The sequence below is a fragment of the Telmatherina bonti genome, assembly GCF_933228915.1.
Source record: "Telmatherina bonti genome assembly, chromosome: 1".
NCBI lineage: Eukaryota > Metazoa > Chordata > Actinopteri > Atheriniformes > Telmatherinidae > Telmatherina > Telmatherina bonti.
In genome coordinates, this window is record NC_136619.1 from 12,398,631 (window position 1) to 12,413,987 (window position 15,357).

Consider the following 15,357-nt stretch of genomic DNA (forward strand, 5'->3'; position numbering starts at 1 on the left):
CCTGTCCTGAACTCTAAGTAGGCAGCAGAGGCTCCTAAATTTGAAGAATCAAAAGGATTTATGACTGCCGAGCTAGGCTAACCACAGCTCAGATCAGGGCTAGCAGGGGAGCTCATTTTCACCATCTAAAACAAGTCAGGGATTAAATATTTCATAGTGGTTCTAGCTGTGTGATGTGTTACAAGAAGCACAGACCATACAATCACATGAGCCTGGCAGGCAAACCAAATTATTATAGCTAAAAATGTAAGGGGATAAAATATTGTGCTAGCTAAAATCACTTGTTTTGTTAAAGCAACAGTGTTTATTTCCATTCTATAATTTACACTCCTATTAAGCCAACGGTGGAGCAAGACAGCAGGTGTCACAGGAGCTGCTCTATTCCCTGTTAATTCCTCAGTTTACTCATCACTGGAGTATATCCAGATGAAGATATTAGACGCACGCCGACTAACATCTAACACCTACAGCGTCAGTCCTGACTGCACTCCTAAATAACTGATGATGTGCCCATAAAAGAAAAGGATCATCCACTGTCAAAGTCATCACACTCTTTGAAGCATAAAAGCCTGAAAAATATTGTTTCAGTCCATCCAATAGAAATGAGGATTTCCAGTAAAAGACGACCGAGATAAGTTGTGATAGCATGGCTAAAAAGGCTAATTTGTCACTGTTTCAAAGATTAAATGCAGAATCACTTGAGAGAGTCCCTCTGTGATAAAAAGCATAAGCCCCGAAGCCCCTGTGACATCTGTATTGTTGTGTCACAGCAGTTATGTTTTGGTTATTTAATCTGATTTTCTCACCTGTTATGAATGCTCCGAATAAGACTCAAATGCTTAAAATGTGAAATCATGTTGCTCTGTTGTTAATCAGTGAAGCCTGCTGGTTCAGTGATTATTTGAAATGAAATCTTGTTACCTACCACAGAGTAAGTGGGTTATCTACATTTGAGGCCATCAGTTCAGCTGGGCTCTACCAGGATTTGAAAAAACTCTTCTTTTGTAAGGGTGAAAATCCGCTTTTACAATTTTATAATACTAGTATGAACATTATTTGTTTAGCCGATAGCCTCATTATGAAGTTAGTAACACTAGATATTTAATCCTGCGTGACATGCATAAACACAGAAGTTCATATTGAATATGCAATCACGAGAACTTCGGAGATTTCCGTAATCAAGACAAATTGAAACTCAAGCTCCTTGAGTAAAAAAAAAAACACTCAAATGAATAATACTTATTTTTAATAGGAGTAAAAGAAAGTCAAAATACAGAGGAAGCGTTTAATAAACTAAGTACACCTTTACTGCTTCCATGGAAACTAAGATGGTTAAGTGGCACTGAGGCGCTCCTAATCAAATGCACTTGATTAACTGGTCACCTGCAGGTTTGAGAGGTTTTTGGCGCTTTGCTGATCTGAAGCTTTTATTTGTGTTTTGATTCGATGCCAAGGAGGAAAGACATCAGAATGAGTATTAGAAAGCAACTACAAGTTCTACTTAGAAAAACAAAAAAGTCTATACTTTCAGTGCAGCGAATGTTCAGTCCAAACATCGTTCAGGCTTATTGTAAAGCGCAGTCATGCCAACAGCCAAAAACATATAAAATGCCCTATAAAATGCTCATCTGAAATCTAATGCCATAAAGAGAATGCTTGGAGCGAAGCGTGCTCTGTGGCTTCTCTTTTTACAGAAAAAAGTCTTTCATGGCAACTTTGATGGGCTTATGTTGGAGACTTAAATTTATCATGCATTAATGACACAGACAGTCTGAGAGAATAATTTAGAACAGGAAAAAAAAAATCTCCTTTATCAAGCTGAGCAGCCAAATTATGCAGGTACATTTAGAATGCAATGAGGTGTTGCACAGCTACAAACCAAGTGAAATTGATGTAGCCAATTAGCAAGAATATACCCTCCAGCCCACTTGAAAGCTCAGCCTTGATCTGAGCGAGAAGAGAGAAGAAGGGGAAAAAAAAGAAAAACGGATCCACTGCAATGAAACAGCAATGATTTGGTGACTGTCAAAAGGTTCCTCCAACATCCAGACTGTGAATTACCGTATATAATTCAACTCTTACATAAGTCTACCGAGCGCATTGGCCCTGGGCAGATTTGGGACAGACTGTATTCAAAGCCAATATTTATCAAAGCTGCCTGACATTTTTCTCTTTGTAGAAAGCTTCCTCTTGTAGACCACAATCTATTGTAGCTGCTCGCAATGCATCACTCTGCAGGACAGGGAAGATTTGTCAACAAATCCAACACTCCCTACTGGAGCAGAGCTGCTGAGACCCATGTTAGAGTGACAGATTAACTTCGCAACATCAAGTCTTCAGGGCTTCCTTCACACGGACACACAGTGGATGTACATCTCCAGGCATTTTTTTTCCTGTTGACACTCTGCTGGTGCTGCAAATTAACTTATTAATTTTTCACCACATGCTCTGATGGTAATTACATTTCCTCCCCTGTGCAGCCTATTGTCTCTGGAAATGTCATAAAATAGCTTAAACTGCTGCTCTGATTAGGGAGTAATCTGATTGACAGCAAAATTACCAGCCGTCAAGTGACATTCTCTGCATTCAAAGATGAGCTTGCTATTTTAGTGAAACCGTAATTAACCACAATGCAAATTCTGCAAGCACATTGTTATGCCGCTGTCAGGAACAGTAGCAGCTCTGCGGCAGTGTGGACCCACATATCTTACCTTGTTTTCCTCCTTCGGTCCCTTATGCACGATGCAGCTCCCTATTAATAATACAACACAAACTTATATTTGAGTTAGTAGTTGTTTTTTTTTTTTTTTTTACAGCAAGCTGAGCAAGGTAGGATATTTGATTAAGAGTAATAATGTGACTTCACCCTATCCAATGCTGCATATAACAGATTGAAATCTATAATGCAGTGTGTTTTAGACCTTAGAGAATAAGTAGCAGATATTCTCAAACTGGTGCTGACATCCAGGGCAGTTATGACATGGGGGACGGGGGTGACATGTGGCATGGCTAGGCTACATAAAACATGATTTTTTAAATAATTTGTGAAACTTGTGAAAGTATACGAATGAGCAAGCAATAACAAATCAACAAAAGAACAAAAGACAAGGCATATGTTGCCCTGAGCTTAATCCAGCCATGGTGAAGGAATGGTAATGGGTATTAATAAGAGACCACGGCGTGTCTCATCTGCAGTATGAACCCAAATAAGTTCCAACACCACTTGGGGTATCTCATCCTGAACACAAAGAAAAGCCTCCTGATTAATTTAGATTCAATTCTAAAGCTGTTTTACTAAAGCAGCATCCATTCATTCATTTCTTTTACTTAACTGCTTAGTCAAATTAAGGGTCATGGGGAAGCTGGAGCCCATCCCAGCAATCACTGGGCGAGAGGCAGGGTACACTTTGGACAGGTCGCTAGTTAAAGCAGCACCCACCTCTTCAAATGCTCAACTTAACTCATTGAAAGTAGCGTGCAGAGTTTCCCAGCCATTAAAGTCTCACACTATAGCAAAGGAACTGAGTACTGATATGGTTTAAACTATAATTAATGAAGTAATAACCAATAATCAAAGACTTTGTGTCCACCAGCAAAGCTGTTTTGTACGTTTCATTGCATGTGTTGTGGTGCACATGGCAGCGGGATGGAAGGGCTTGACATTGCTGTTGGTTATGAAAAGGGGGCCCCTGCAGAAAAAAAGGAACCACTGAAGTTGCAGCTGCCCCCATGTCACCGCCAGCCATGATGTCCTATCTGTAATCTAACTGAAACATGGCGTTTTGAGTATACAACCAGTGTTCGAACTGGATAACATGCAAAAATAGCCTTGCATTTAGACTTCTCACTGATCAAAGGCTTGTAGTTATCAAAGCTTGTCATCTGCATGGACCCTACAATGACACTGTGGTCATATGTAGTACCATGTAATGACTTGTACTGACTGAGACTGGGCCTTGCTGAGGGGAAAACGGATCAGCCTCTAACTGTCCATCACCAGGAGAATTTCATTTTTCTTCCCAGCTTACTTTTGTTTCTGTGCAGCACAGCTCTACGGACACTCTTGCATCACTCGTCCTTCTGTCGTTTTTTACTGTTATCTGTTCTTTCACTCTCCACTCACAATCACAGCCCTGCTCATGCTCTCCCACCATCCCATTCACACACACACAATCCTTTCCTTTAGATCAATTGGAAGGCTTTGTTGCAATGCAGCCTGCCACATAATAGATTTAGAAAATGACTATTTCCACACACCAATGAAAAGTTTATTCATGTTTCTATGAGGTGATTATTTGGTTGGAAAACATGAGAGGTCTACAAACAAGCTGACGGTAATTTTTAATACAGATCACAGTGTGTGGTAATCACTTTTAATTGATTGGTTGAAGTGTGTCACTTAATGATACAGTGTTATTGAAGGGTTTACAATTACAGGGTTGGGAATGGTCAGATGTGTTTATTGCTGCTTGGAACGTTTCTGTTGGGCGGTGTGAAAGGTCCGCTATTGTAGAGAGGCAGAATCACATTGACACAATACCTAAACAGACAGTCTTCACTGGAAACCATTTATAGTGCTCACATGAAAACCATTTGGGTTATTGTGTTGCTGTTAATCCTTCGCTTCCATTTCTGTTACTGGAAGACTGTAGCAGAGTAGGCTTCAGAATCTTTTTCTGTCCCATCTATAAAGGGCATTCCCTCTTCTATAGATGGGGATCACCTGTGGCAAACCACCCATCATCAAATCAGCTGCAGTAAACTATCTTTCAATCTACTTTTTGCCCCATTTGGTAGAGATCTTGGAAAGTTTTTGATCTCGTTGGACCAGGTTACAAGTTTTTTTTGTGGTTATACTGGGTTTGTTCAATGAGATGGCTGAAAGTTAGCTCCACCATGTCTACAAGTATCTTCTTGAAAGGTATAGATTTCTTAGTTTTTGTTTGAAGTAAGAAGTATTTTGGGCTCTTTTTCATAATAGGAGCAATGATCAGTTCCCATCTATTGTGCTGCTTCTTTGTTTGGCAGAAATAGAGTGTGCCTGTATTTTTCAGGTCTAATTGATCATCTAGACCTTCATTTGGGGCATTTGGGGCCATTTGGATGGCTAGAAGACCCCTATTTCTTGACCCACATTACAAAAGGGCATTGTGTCCATGCAAAGGAGTAGAAGGGAAAAGAGGCAAAAAATAGTAATTTAGTTTCTTTTAGGCCATACATACAGCGTGGTGCCAAAAACGGGATTTTAAATACAAATTGGTGAAGGTCAGCTGGACTCACTTATAAAGTTAAGAGCACAGACTTCTGGAGAGAACTTATGAAGGAATCACAGTTAATATTGCATTGTAATAAAGGAGGCAAAGGCGGTTTAGGTTTCAGATCAAGAGTAACTCCTCACACCCTCTAATGGAGATCTGTGGACTTAGCATTTTTCATTTTTAAAATAATCCCAACAGTTTTGCTGTAAATACATCTCACCTTGCATTCTAACCCTCCGAGATCCTACTCTCCAGAAAAAGATGAGGAAAAGATGACATGCAGGATTAACACTGCCTGCAGCAAAACCTGTTGATTCAAAAGCCAAGATATCTGCATTGAGTAAATTGAAAGCAATTACTTTTGGTATAGACTTTTATGATCCTTAGAGGCTTAATCACAATGGCCTTTCCTAACTTCTACCAGCATCATAAAATAATTTACAACTGATACTCGTACTCAGACAGGAATGATCTTGAAACACTTCACGATATGAGAGTTAGGTTTGGTGCAGTAAATGTGGTTTCCAAACAGGTTAATCCAGCCATATTAATCCTCATATCAATAATATCTGTTTAATATATATCACTCAATTAACCTCCCCATCATTTCTTGGAATTATATAAGAAAACATGCTGTTTAGTATCGCATTGCTTGGAACAGCAGGTGAGGATCCACTGGTGCAGCTGAATGATGGCATAAACACACATTCAGCCCTGATCTAGCAGAATAAATCGGATTGCTCATGCATGTCTATGGAAATTGCAGGCTTCATTGAGATGCAGCAAGAAATAAGCCAATGGTGTATCATGACTGTGTGAATGTGAGTGGTGGCTGGGTAGGTTTGGTGTGAAGGGGGGATGGGGTAGTTGAATGTAGAACAGACGCCATAAGAGGATGCCAGGTAACACTAACTGCCAAATATTTCCTTTTGATGATGAAACAGCAAGAGTGACTCATCGCATAGACAAATCAGTGGATGAATTGTTTATGAAGTGTATCTGATGGTATTAAAGTGATAAATTGCCTCTCGGCTTGGCGGAGTTTTGGATACCGACGAGTGTGGCTGTATGTCAGGATAAAAATGAAAACTGCTTGTTCGTGCTATGGAAATTCCTCTGTCTATTTCAAGCAAGTCCTATGATCTGTTGGCACGCCTTATTGTTCTATTTGCTGCTGCAATATGTAGGATATGATAAAAGGCTCATCACCACTCCAAGCAAGAAACCTGCCTCCTAAATGCCATCCCTCCCAGAACTGGTCTATTCAGTCTGATGCTGCTTTTTTTTTCTTTTTTTTTACGTTTTAGGAAAGGTTTTCACCCGCCCAAGGGTTGTGAAACCTTTCCGACACATTAAAGGTCCCTTGCGTTCCATAATTTAGAACAAAAACCAGACATGCTGATTATATTTTTTAGAAGTCAAAGACGACTTGTAGGTGTTCTTAGGAATGATGCTGAAAATGTGTCTTTTCTCTCCTCTGTTCCCATTGCAGTTCCTCCAGTCATCCTGAGACTGGCTGAGCCAGATAAGCGCCTTCATACCTGCATCGAATTCACGGTTCGTGGTTACCCCCACCCCAAGCTGCGCTGGTTCTACAAACAAAAGGAGATTCAGCAGAACCAATACATCAGAACTGAAATGGATGTCTATCAGGATGACCTGGAGGGCTGTCTGATCTTCGAAAACCCAACACACATCAATAACGGCAACTACACCTTGGAGGCTAGCAACCACCTGGGAACGGTTACAAAGACGGTATACGGTCACTTCCTCACGCCCCCTGATGAAAACGGTGAGTAGAATGAACTTGTTTTTTTGTTTTTTCTTTTTTTTGTTTTATCTAAGGCTTCTTTCCACAAAGTTTACATAAGATTTAAAAAAAAAAAAAAAAAAAAAAAACTTATTGCCATAAGATCTAGCACGGGCAAGATTTTGGGAATAAAACTTGTGGCTGGAGCAAATTTTCAGCTAGTCTAACTTGCTTTATTCGTTCCTTCCCTCCCTATGCATTACATATTCCTTATATATAGCAAAACTTTAGGAAGCATTAGGTTGTCATTGAGATGTCCCAACACAGGGTGCAGAATGTGCAGCTAGTCCCTGTAGTGTGGATGCCTGCCAAAGTTCATCCACAGTTCAGTCAGGTAGATTGTTCACTTGCAGTTCATGCTGAAGTTCACAGGAAGGGGGGAAATCCCACAAAGACTGGCAAATTTCTCCCCATGGTCAATATTCCAGGGTTAAAACTCTTTGACATAGTGTGACTGTCTCTGTCTTTTCTTTTGCAGACACAGTGGACATAGGTGAGTGTTTCTATTTTCAAACATAAACCTTTTTGTTTCATTTTTTTGTTTTTCTTTTCTTTGGCTTGCTTGGTGTCTGTGAGTGCACACTCTTACACTGAGACACCAGACCCATCATTTCTGGGTCCTCGTGTATGACTGAGACCCAGTCACTTTCAAGGTGGTAACCATGGAGAAATTTGTTCCCTTTGTGCAATAGTCCTAAAAGGTTTTAGTGGTACTCTTATTCTCTTATTTGTTCTCTCCATGTCCTTGCTAAACAGCACGGACATCCGTTTCACTCACTCAGGAGTGTCTCAGTACAGTGAAGGTGTAGGGTGGAATAACCTGCACTGTTATTACATGCATGTCACGCTCCAATCAGAGTGGCACCATCATCGTGTTTTTGGGTTTATAGATTTAATTCTGATCAGCCATTTACTTTAAACCTTGGGCAACATTTTTGCAGGGATTAATGGTACGAAAGTTAAAACCCTAAAATTCTTTCCATTTACTTGTTATTTAGGACATCAGACCTCCCCTAAAACATGTCTGTGTAATGTAGGCAGATACTGTATTAAAAGAATATTCTATCTTTAGTGTTCCCAATGAAACTACATGTAAAGAATAAAAAAGGACATCCGTGATGGTGAAAGTCAAGTTACAAAAGTAATGTATTTTATCCCAAATCATTGTCAGTTTTATCACCCGAGCCAAATAGTTTTGATTTGTAATAACAGACAAGTGATGTTAAAGCCTGAAGCCAACCAGGAAATGGCAGTTTCGTCATCATGTGTTGTGTCTACACACTGGCGAAACAAATGGTGGGTCTCATGTCTCACAAAAACCATGGCTGTAAGAACATCTAACTGCTCTTTCCAACCACTTCTTCCTTTTCCTTATGAAACATGTTAAACAATAGACTTGATAAAGATGGCAATGATCTGAAGCTCTGAGATGTATAGAGATATATTTCCTCATGTCATGATGGATTTATGCATAATTGTTAAGAATATGTGCAAACAGTATACACGACTGTTTGAGTTGAAGATTTTGATTTTTTTTTTTATTTCTATGCCTAAAAGCATAAAAAAAGCTGAGGACATTAGAGTTCATTAGCATTAGCTCATGAGCAATAGTATTAGCTAGCCACTAAAGCAAAAACTGGCACTTTATCTTGGTTTATAAAAAATTAAGACCACAGCTGATTCAAAGGTTTTCCAACAAACATCTTATAGAAGCATATGAGCCTTTAGTTACTGTATGTGATCTTTGGTTGCTAATATACGTAAGGGACTGCCAATCAAAAGTATGCTTTTGGCCAACTTGAGTATATTTTTACATTTAATTTTTAATATGTTGTTTTAGTCTCGAGGGCTGCACGGTGGCGCAGTGGTTAGCACTGTGGCCTCACAGCAGGAAGGTCGCTGGTTCGATCCTTGGCTTGGTTGATCCTTGGTTTGGTCAGTGGCCTTTCTGTGTGTTGCATGTTCTCCCCGTGTATGCGTTGGTTCTCTCCGGGTACTCTGGCTTCCTCCCACCATCCAAAGACATGCATGATAGGTTAATTGGTCACTCTAAATTGCCTCCTAGGAGTGAGTGTGAGCATGAGTGTGGTTGTTCGTCTCTCTGTGTGTGGCCCTGCGATGGACTGGCGAGCTGTCCAGGGTGTACCCTGCCTGTCGCCCAAAGCCAGCTGGGATAGGCTCCAGCTTCCCCGCGACCCTGAATTGGAATAAGCGGTTCGGAAAATGAATGAATGAATGTTTTAGTCTCACATTAAATATTATTTAAACATTTTTTGACTGTTAGAGTAAATACTTCCCCAACTCTTCTAAAAAGCCACTACTGCTAGTACAAACATGATCAAATCCAGGGCTAATGTCCATACTGTGTGGAAAACAGTAGGCTAGGACACTAAATATGCTAGTCGTGAAAATACCCCCTTTTCAAAGTTATTATTATAGAAAGAAATATCCATAAAATATGGAAATATGTCACCTTCATATGGGATAGTCCTGAGTTTTGGCTGTCTTTACAAGATAAACAATACCAAAGAATTTTAGAAATTTACAGACGTAAATGAACTTTGGTCTCATAATTCTGGTGGTCTTTTCAACTCTACTGCTGAACAACTCCAGTCTTTTTCACATTTGTTGAATCATATTGAATATCAATTTACAGTATAATTTAACACTGGAGTTACTCAACCTGAAATGCAGGGCAGTGCAAGACCCAACTGAGTCCTCAAAGGAGTGTTATCCTTTGACCACAGCTTTTTTGGGGGCTTGGCCATTTATGCACTGATTTAGGTGCTTTCTAGTCATGGAATAATGCCTCCACCAAAGTGGTCTTGTCCCTCTGGAACACAGTAGCATTGTCAGAATGAGTGTAGTTAAGCATACATGGGACAGAACAGCACATCTGATGCATCTGAGTTAGAAAACAACAGTATGGACACCGTTGTGTAGCTGAATATGTGGTTACTACCAGCTCTCACTCTGCCTTCCAAATGTCTTTTGTTTGTGGTTTGAGAATCCGCCTCTGGTTGTTGTAGCTGAAAGCTTAAACAAAGTGGGCCAGTTTGATCTCTGACCCTCATCAGTGTCTCCTCCCATCTCACTGCGGGGTCGTTCTTTCTAATCAGCCATGGATTATGAGGCTACTGCAGGAGCAGCATAGAGACGAATGGACTGAGTAGAGAGCTGTAAGAGACGGGCTGCGACTTCACATTGGCTTACGCACACACACTCACACAGCTTCTGGTGTGTGAGGGAGCTCAGCCGTGGACAAGAGCCTGACAGGCTGACTGATACTAACGCTGCTGAGCAGAGAGGAGGGCAGAGGGAGGAGAGGAGACAGGGGTCAAGGCTTGGAGGGAGGGACGCAGAGATGCTAGGCAAGACATACACACTCACACTTTAGTTTAGTGTGTGTATGTGTGTTTGAGCTGATGGCAGCCAGTCTGCCATGTGGACATTAATTTGCCCACAATTACTCTCTGATGTCTTGGCTGGAGGCCTCAGACTGGAGTTTCTCCCACAACAGTTCATTCTTCATTTTATGGCTCCGTCTCATGACAATCCACAAGCTGTTTCTGTCTGCCAAAACTTTTGTTTTTCTGGATGTGACGAGCAGCATTTAAACATCAAAGACTGCAAATATTACAGAAGCTTCCTGGTCTGAGTTAAACATTCTTCACTTCTGTTTAATTATTAGTCTGATTTATTTGGTGCTGCTTTAGCGTGTTCCAAGTGATTTGATAAAATGTGACTTGTGGCGTCTTTTTTTGTTTCGACTTACTTTTTCACTGTGCTTATAATTGTGTGAACTCCAGCAGCTTGTTTTTAATCTTGCTATATTTAATATGTGCAAAAACAAGCATGCATTTGTCTTCTGTTACATTATTTGAGGTCTGGTCAGACAGCAAATTTTCCCAAAGGTCAGATCTGATGTCTGCACACAGTTGCAACTGAAACCTTTATACCTTCTGATCTTCTACCGATAAAAATTGATTTTGTTTGCACCTTTTCATGTTTATCCTACACAAATAATTTATTTGAAAGGAGAGACACATGGGAAAGCATAATACGTGTGCAAACTACAGAGTAAAAAAATATTAATTAAGCCAGTTTACTTTGTGGAGATACTGTCATGTTCACGACAGAGTGCATCAGAGCTCCTAAACTGAGTCTGTTTGGCCCTAAGCGGCTTGTATGAATATTAGTTTTATTTAATGTAATAAAGGATCCATGAATACATTGTGTAATGACACCGCTGCTGATGACAAAAGTCCCGTCCTATTATTTTCCATGTATTTTTATCAACACATACAGCATTTGCTTGATATTAAAGTCCATGAACAAAAGGGGGAAACTATTTTATGCATTAAATATAAAGTGGTTTGGGTGGAAACCACAGTCATAAAAGGTTTATTCCTGCTCAAATCCACTGATTCTTGGGTTTGTGCTTCTGTGTTGCAGATCCACCATCAGACGGTGAATCAGGCCGACAAGATGAAGATACATTCGGGGTGAGTTTTTCTCCCTAATGGTGTTGATAAAACAGCTGTTAAAATGGCAGCCCTGGTCTCAGCGGAGAGAGATGCTGTGTTTAAACACAAACCCAAACCATTTCTGCTATTTGTCAAAAGATTCTGTCAGAAATACATGAAATAAGTAGCATTTAACACTACATGTCAGGAATGTATGCCATGTTTAGAACAAAAGGAACAAGTCAGTCATCTATTGTTTATGTTGTATTACAAGAGCCAGCTCTTTTAATGAAAGTATCCTCGAGGGCTGGTGTCCTGCAGATACTGGATGTTTCCCTGCAGCAACACATCTGATCCAAATGGGTCGTTAATAGAGTTGTGCAGAACTTAATAAAAAGCTATTGGATCCATTTTTCTTGAATCAGGTGTGTTGCAGTAGGAGATCCTGCAGCACACCTGTCTTTGAGGAGCAGAGTTGGTGATTCCTGCCATATACATATAAGTATACCTGTGTGTGCCTTTTCATAAAGAGAGAAAAAAAAAACAATCAACATAATGAGACAGCAAATGCCAACAACATTAACAATAGATTAACTCTTCCACAGAATAGAGCAATGGAACAATGGTCATCAGTTCAGTGAGAGAATAAGTTTGTCATGGCCTTACTTTTATTTATTTACTTTTAGATTCTGCATGTATCACAAAGCTGCATTTGACTATTTGCATCTTGTTCTGCAGAGGCAATGTTTATGCTAATTTAGAGTCATCATGTTCCACCACAATGTAATACAGCACTGACAGTAGCACTAGTGAGATATACTACTGGATAGATAAAGTTACCATTAATGGGCTGTTAATAGACTTATTAATGGCAGACATCTTGATATATGAGAGCAGGAAGAGCACAGGTGTAATTTGTAACTTTCATAATGACTACTGTCATTGTGGTGTGATGGTTCTGGTTTTTGGGATGCGTAGATGACTGGCATCCATTTCTCAGTCCTAACAGTTTTAGGAGAAAATTGGTTAGACAAAATTAATCAAAATCTCTGGGAAAAATACTAAATATTCTACTGAGTCATCTTTCATTTGACCTGCATGCAGAGGTCGTATGAGAGTGTTTAGCTGTCACATTCAGATAATGTGGCATGGAGGCTAATGATCGGAAACATTCCTATTTGTAAAGCTTGTGAGCACAAACATAATGTAGGAGTCAAACTGCAAATGTTCAGATATTGTCATTTTTCAAAAAACCAAAAAACCCTAGCAGGTACATGTTAGCTTCAGGGCCTTTTTGTTTGGGTTTTTTTTTTTTTTTTTTTTTTTTTTTTAGGAAATATTAACAAAGGTTCAGAGATTCAAACATGGAAAAAATGAGTGCACTCCAAAGTTTTTAAGTACATTCAGCAAACATGACTAGATTTAGAACATATTTTACCTTTAAACTTCAGATCATGAGAGCTAGCATAGTTTGTTAGCATGATGTGCTAAAGTTACTAGAGTTTTAGCTAGGTTATAGTTGTTGCGTTAGCTTGGCTAAGCTGTTATATTAATTTCTATAGCAGTGGCTAAGCTTTTAGTTAAGTAGGTTAGTAGGATTTCACATAAACAGCCAGCTAAATGATTTTGCTAAGTGTATTGCAGTTTGTGCAAACATTCACAGTGGGATTCTGGTTACTGTGGGCTCAGAGAAAGAAGGTTGCAGGTTTGAGCCTCGGCTGTGAGGGAAGTTTGAGCAGTGGCCTGTGTGGAGTTTTTCCCTGTATGTGTGCATTCTCTCTTTCTGGGTACTCCAGCTTCTTCCCACCCACAAAACATACAAGGTTTTGGATAACAGTATGTGCCAAATGACTGTAGAATAGAACATACTAGCAATTTTCAGTGGGAGAAAATGTTTAATAATGTCAAAGAAACCAACAGCAACAAAAAGGTTAAATCGATCCCATATAATTGTGAAGTAATTTTGGAGGTTCAAGACAAATGTATCATCAACCACCTCTGTAAATGCTTTTCAAATGCAGCATGCCTGAATTACCACTGTCCACTGCTTTAGTATGAGAAGTCTTGCTATGCTTGCACAACACAGGGACCCCATGCAAGCTCAACAATATTTATATCAGCCATTTTTAATTATTTACAACTGTGCATGGCCTGCTGTGAAAATCCAAAATATTAATTGTTTGGCTGTTTTAACCCCCTCTTAGATAGATAATAATTACCCTTCAGGTAATTGCTGTGATATTGAACACAAAATAAGTATCTTTTTTATGATGATGAGGAGCAAGTTGTGCAGATTGTAATATTATTGTTACATCATTTAGAGCTTCATTGTTTTAGAGTTCCAAAGTTAGACATGGCACGCTGCTGTGATTTGGATAAAGCAGGATTTTTGTGGAGAAGTTAGAATTACAACCGATCAACCAGAATGCATCACAACAAGATGTTTAACCTTCTTTCTCACTTTAATCTATGAAAGATGCTATCCAGTGGTTTAATCTCCGATCTGTGTTTCTCCCAGGTTACCATTGCTGTGGGTCTGGTGGGTTTCGCTTGCGTCCTCCTGCTCGTCCTTTTCGTTCTCATCAACAAATACGGCCGACGCTCCAAATTCGGTATGAAGGGTAAGTGTACACTAATAGTTAGGGAAAAGGAAAGGAAGACAGGCCATTAGCTCTGTTTTTCTCTTCTCTGTCATCTGCATTACTGAAAAGAATCAGTTCCCCCTGCTAATCTTTTTAAAAGCTTTTTGCCAGATATGTGTACTAGCAGTTTCTATGGCAGCCCACCCCCCCTTTTTTTAACACGTTAAAAGGAACCACTGCTTCTCTTTAGTCATACCCCCAAGAGGATTCATTAGTGGTTAGAAAAAAAGCCCTTTTTTTCCTGCTTGGAAAGGGACACTGAATGATTTTGATCACTGTGTTTGTTGCTGCATCCTGACTGCCACATGCAATACATGTTTAAGTCATTTGTATAGTGAAAAAAAATCAACACAACAGGAGTGTGGACATACAAATGTAGAAGGGAAGGCGAGGCAGGTTTATGAAAGCACATTTCATGTACAAGACTATTCAAAGTGCTATACACAAGACAATAAAAGCATTGCAGATGGTGTAAAGAAGCATTTAAAAGTAGTAAAAAGCAGCAACAAATAGTCAAAGTTACAATAAAATCATATGATCAATCAAAATAATTAAAAGCATATGAAAAAAGAAATGTTTTAAGTTGGGTTTATTAGTGTTTACTTGTGAGAGTTTAATCTCTACTGGTATTTTGTTCCACTTGTTTGCAGCACAACAGCTCAATGCTGCTTCTCCATGGTTAGCTTGGACTCTGGTCTGGACTCTGGACTGGATTCTGGTCTGGACTCTGATCTGGACTTGACATCAGTCTTTAGATCTAAGAGCTCTGCTAGCTTTATATTCTCTGAACATATCACAGATGTGTTCTGGTCCTAAACCATTCTGGGATTTGTAAACAATCAGCAGGGTTTTAAAATCCATCCTGTGACTGACTGGAAACCAGTGTAATGATTTTAAAACTGGTGTGATGTGTTCAGATCTCTTAAAGCTCTTGCAGCAGCATCTGGATGAGCTGTTGGTGTTTAATGGTCTTCTTTAGGAAGTCCTGTTAAAAAAAATCCAGTCTACTAGAGATGAATGCATGGATACGTTTCTCCTGTTCTTTCTGGGAAAGTAAAGTTTTAGTTCTGTTGATGTTTCTGAGTTTATAAAAAGCTTGAAGCTGTGATGTGGTTCCTGAAAGTCAGATTGGTGGTGACTTCAGGAGCGGATTCTCCAGCTAGTTACCAATGCTGACCCTC

The 15,357-nt window shown here is 39.6% G+C and overlaps 1 protein-coding gene across 1 annotated transcript in view; it reads left to right on the forward strand.

Annotated features, from left to right (window-relative positions):
• The window catches only part of ntrk3b (neurotrophic tyrosine kinase, receptor, type 3b), a gene marked incomplete at both ends in the record, with an annotated part of 243,575 nt that overhangs the window by 120,599 nt on the left and 107,619 nt on the right, over positions 1-15,357 (forward strand). The window contains 3 exon segments of the mRNA XM_079244813.1: positions 6,751-7,050; positions 11,524-11,573; positions 14,053-14,155. Coding sequence (XP_079100939.1) covers positions 6,751-7,050; positions 11,524-11,573; positions 14,053-14,155 — 453 coding nt within the window.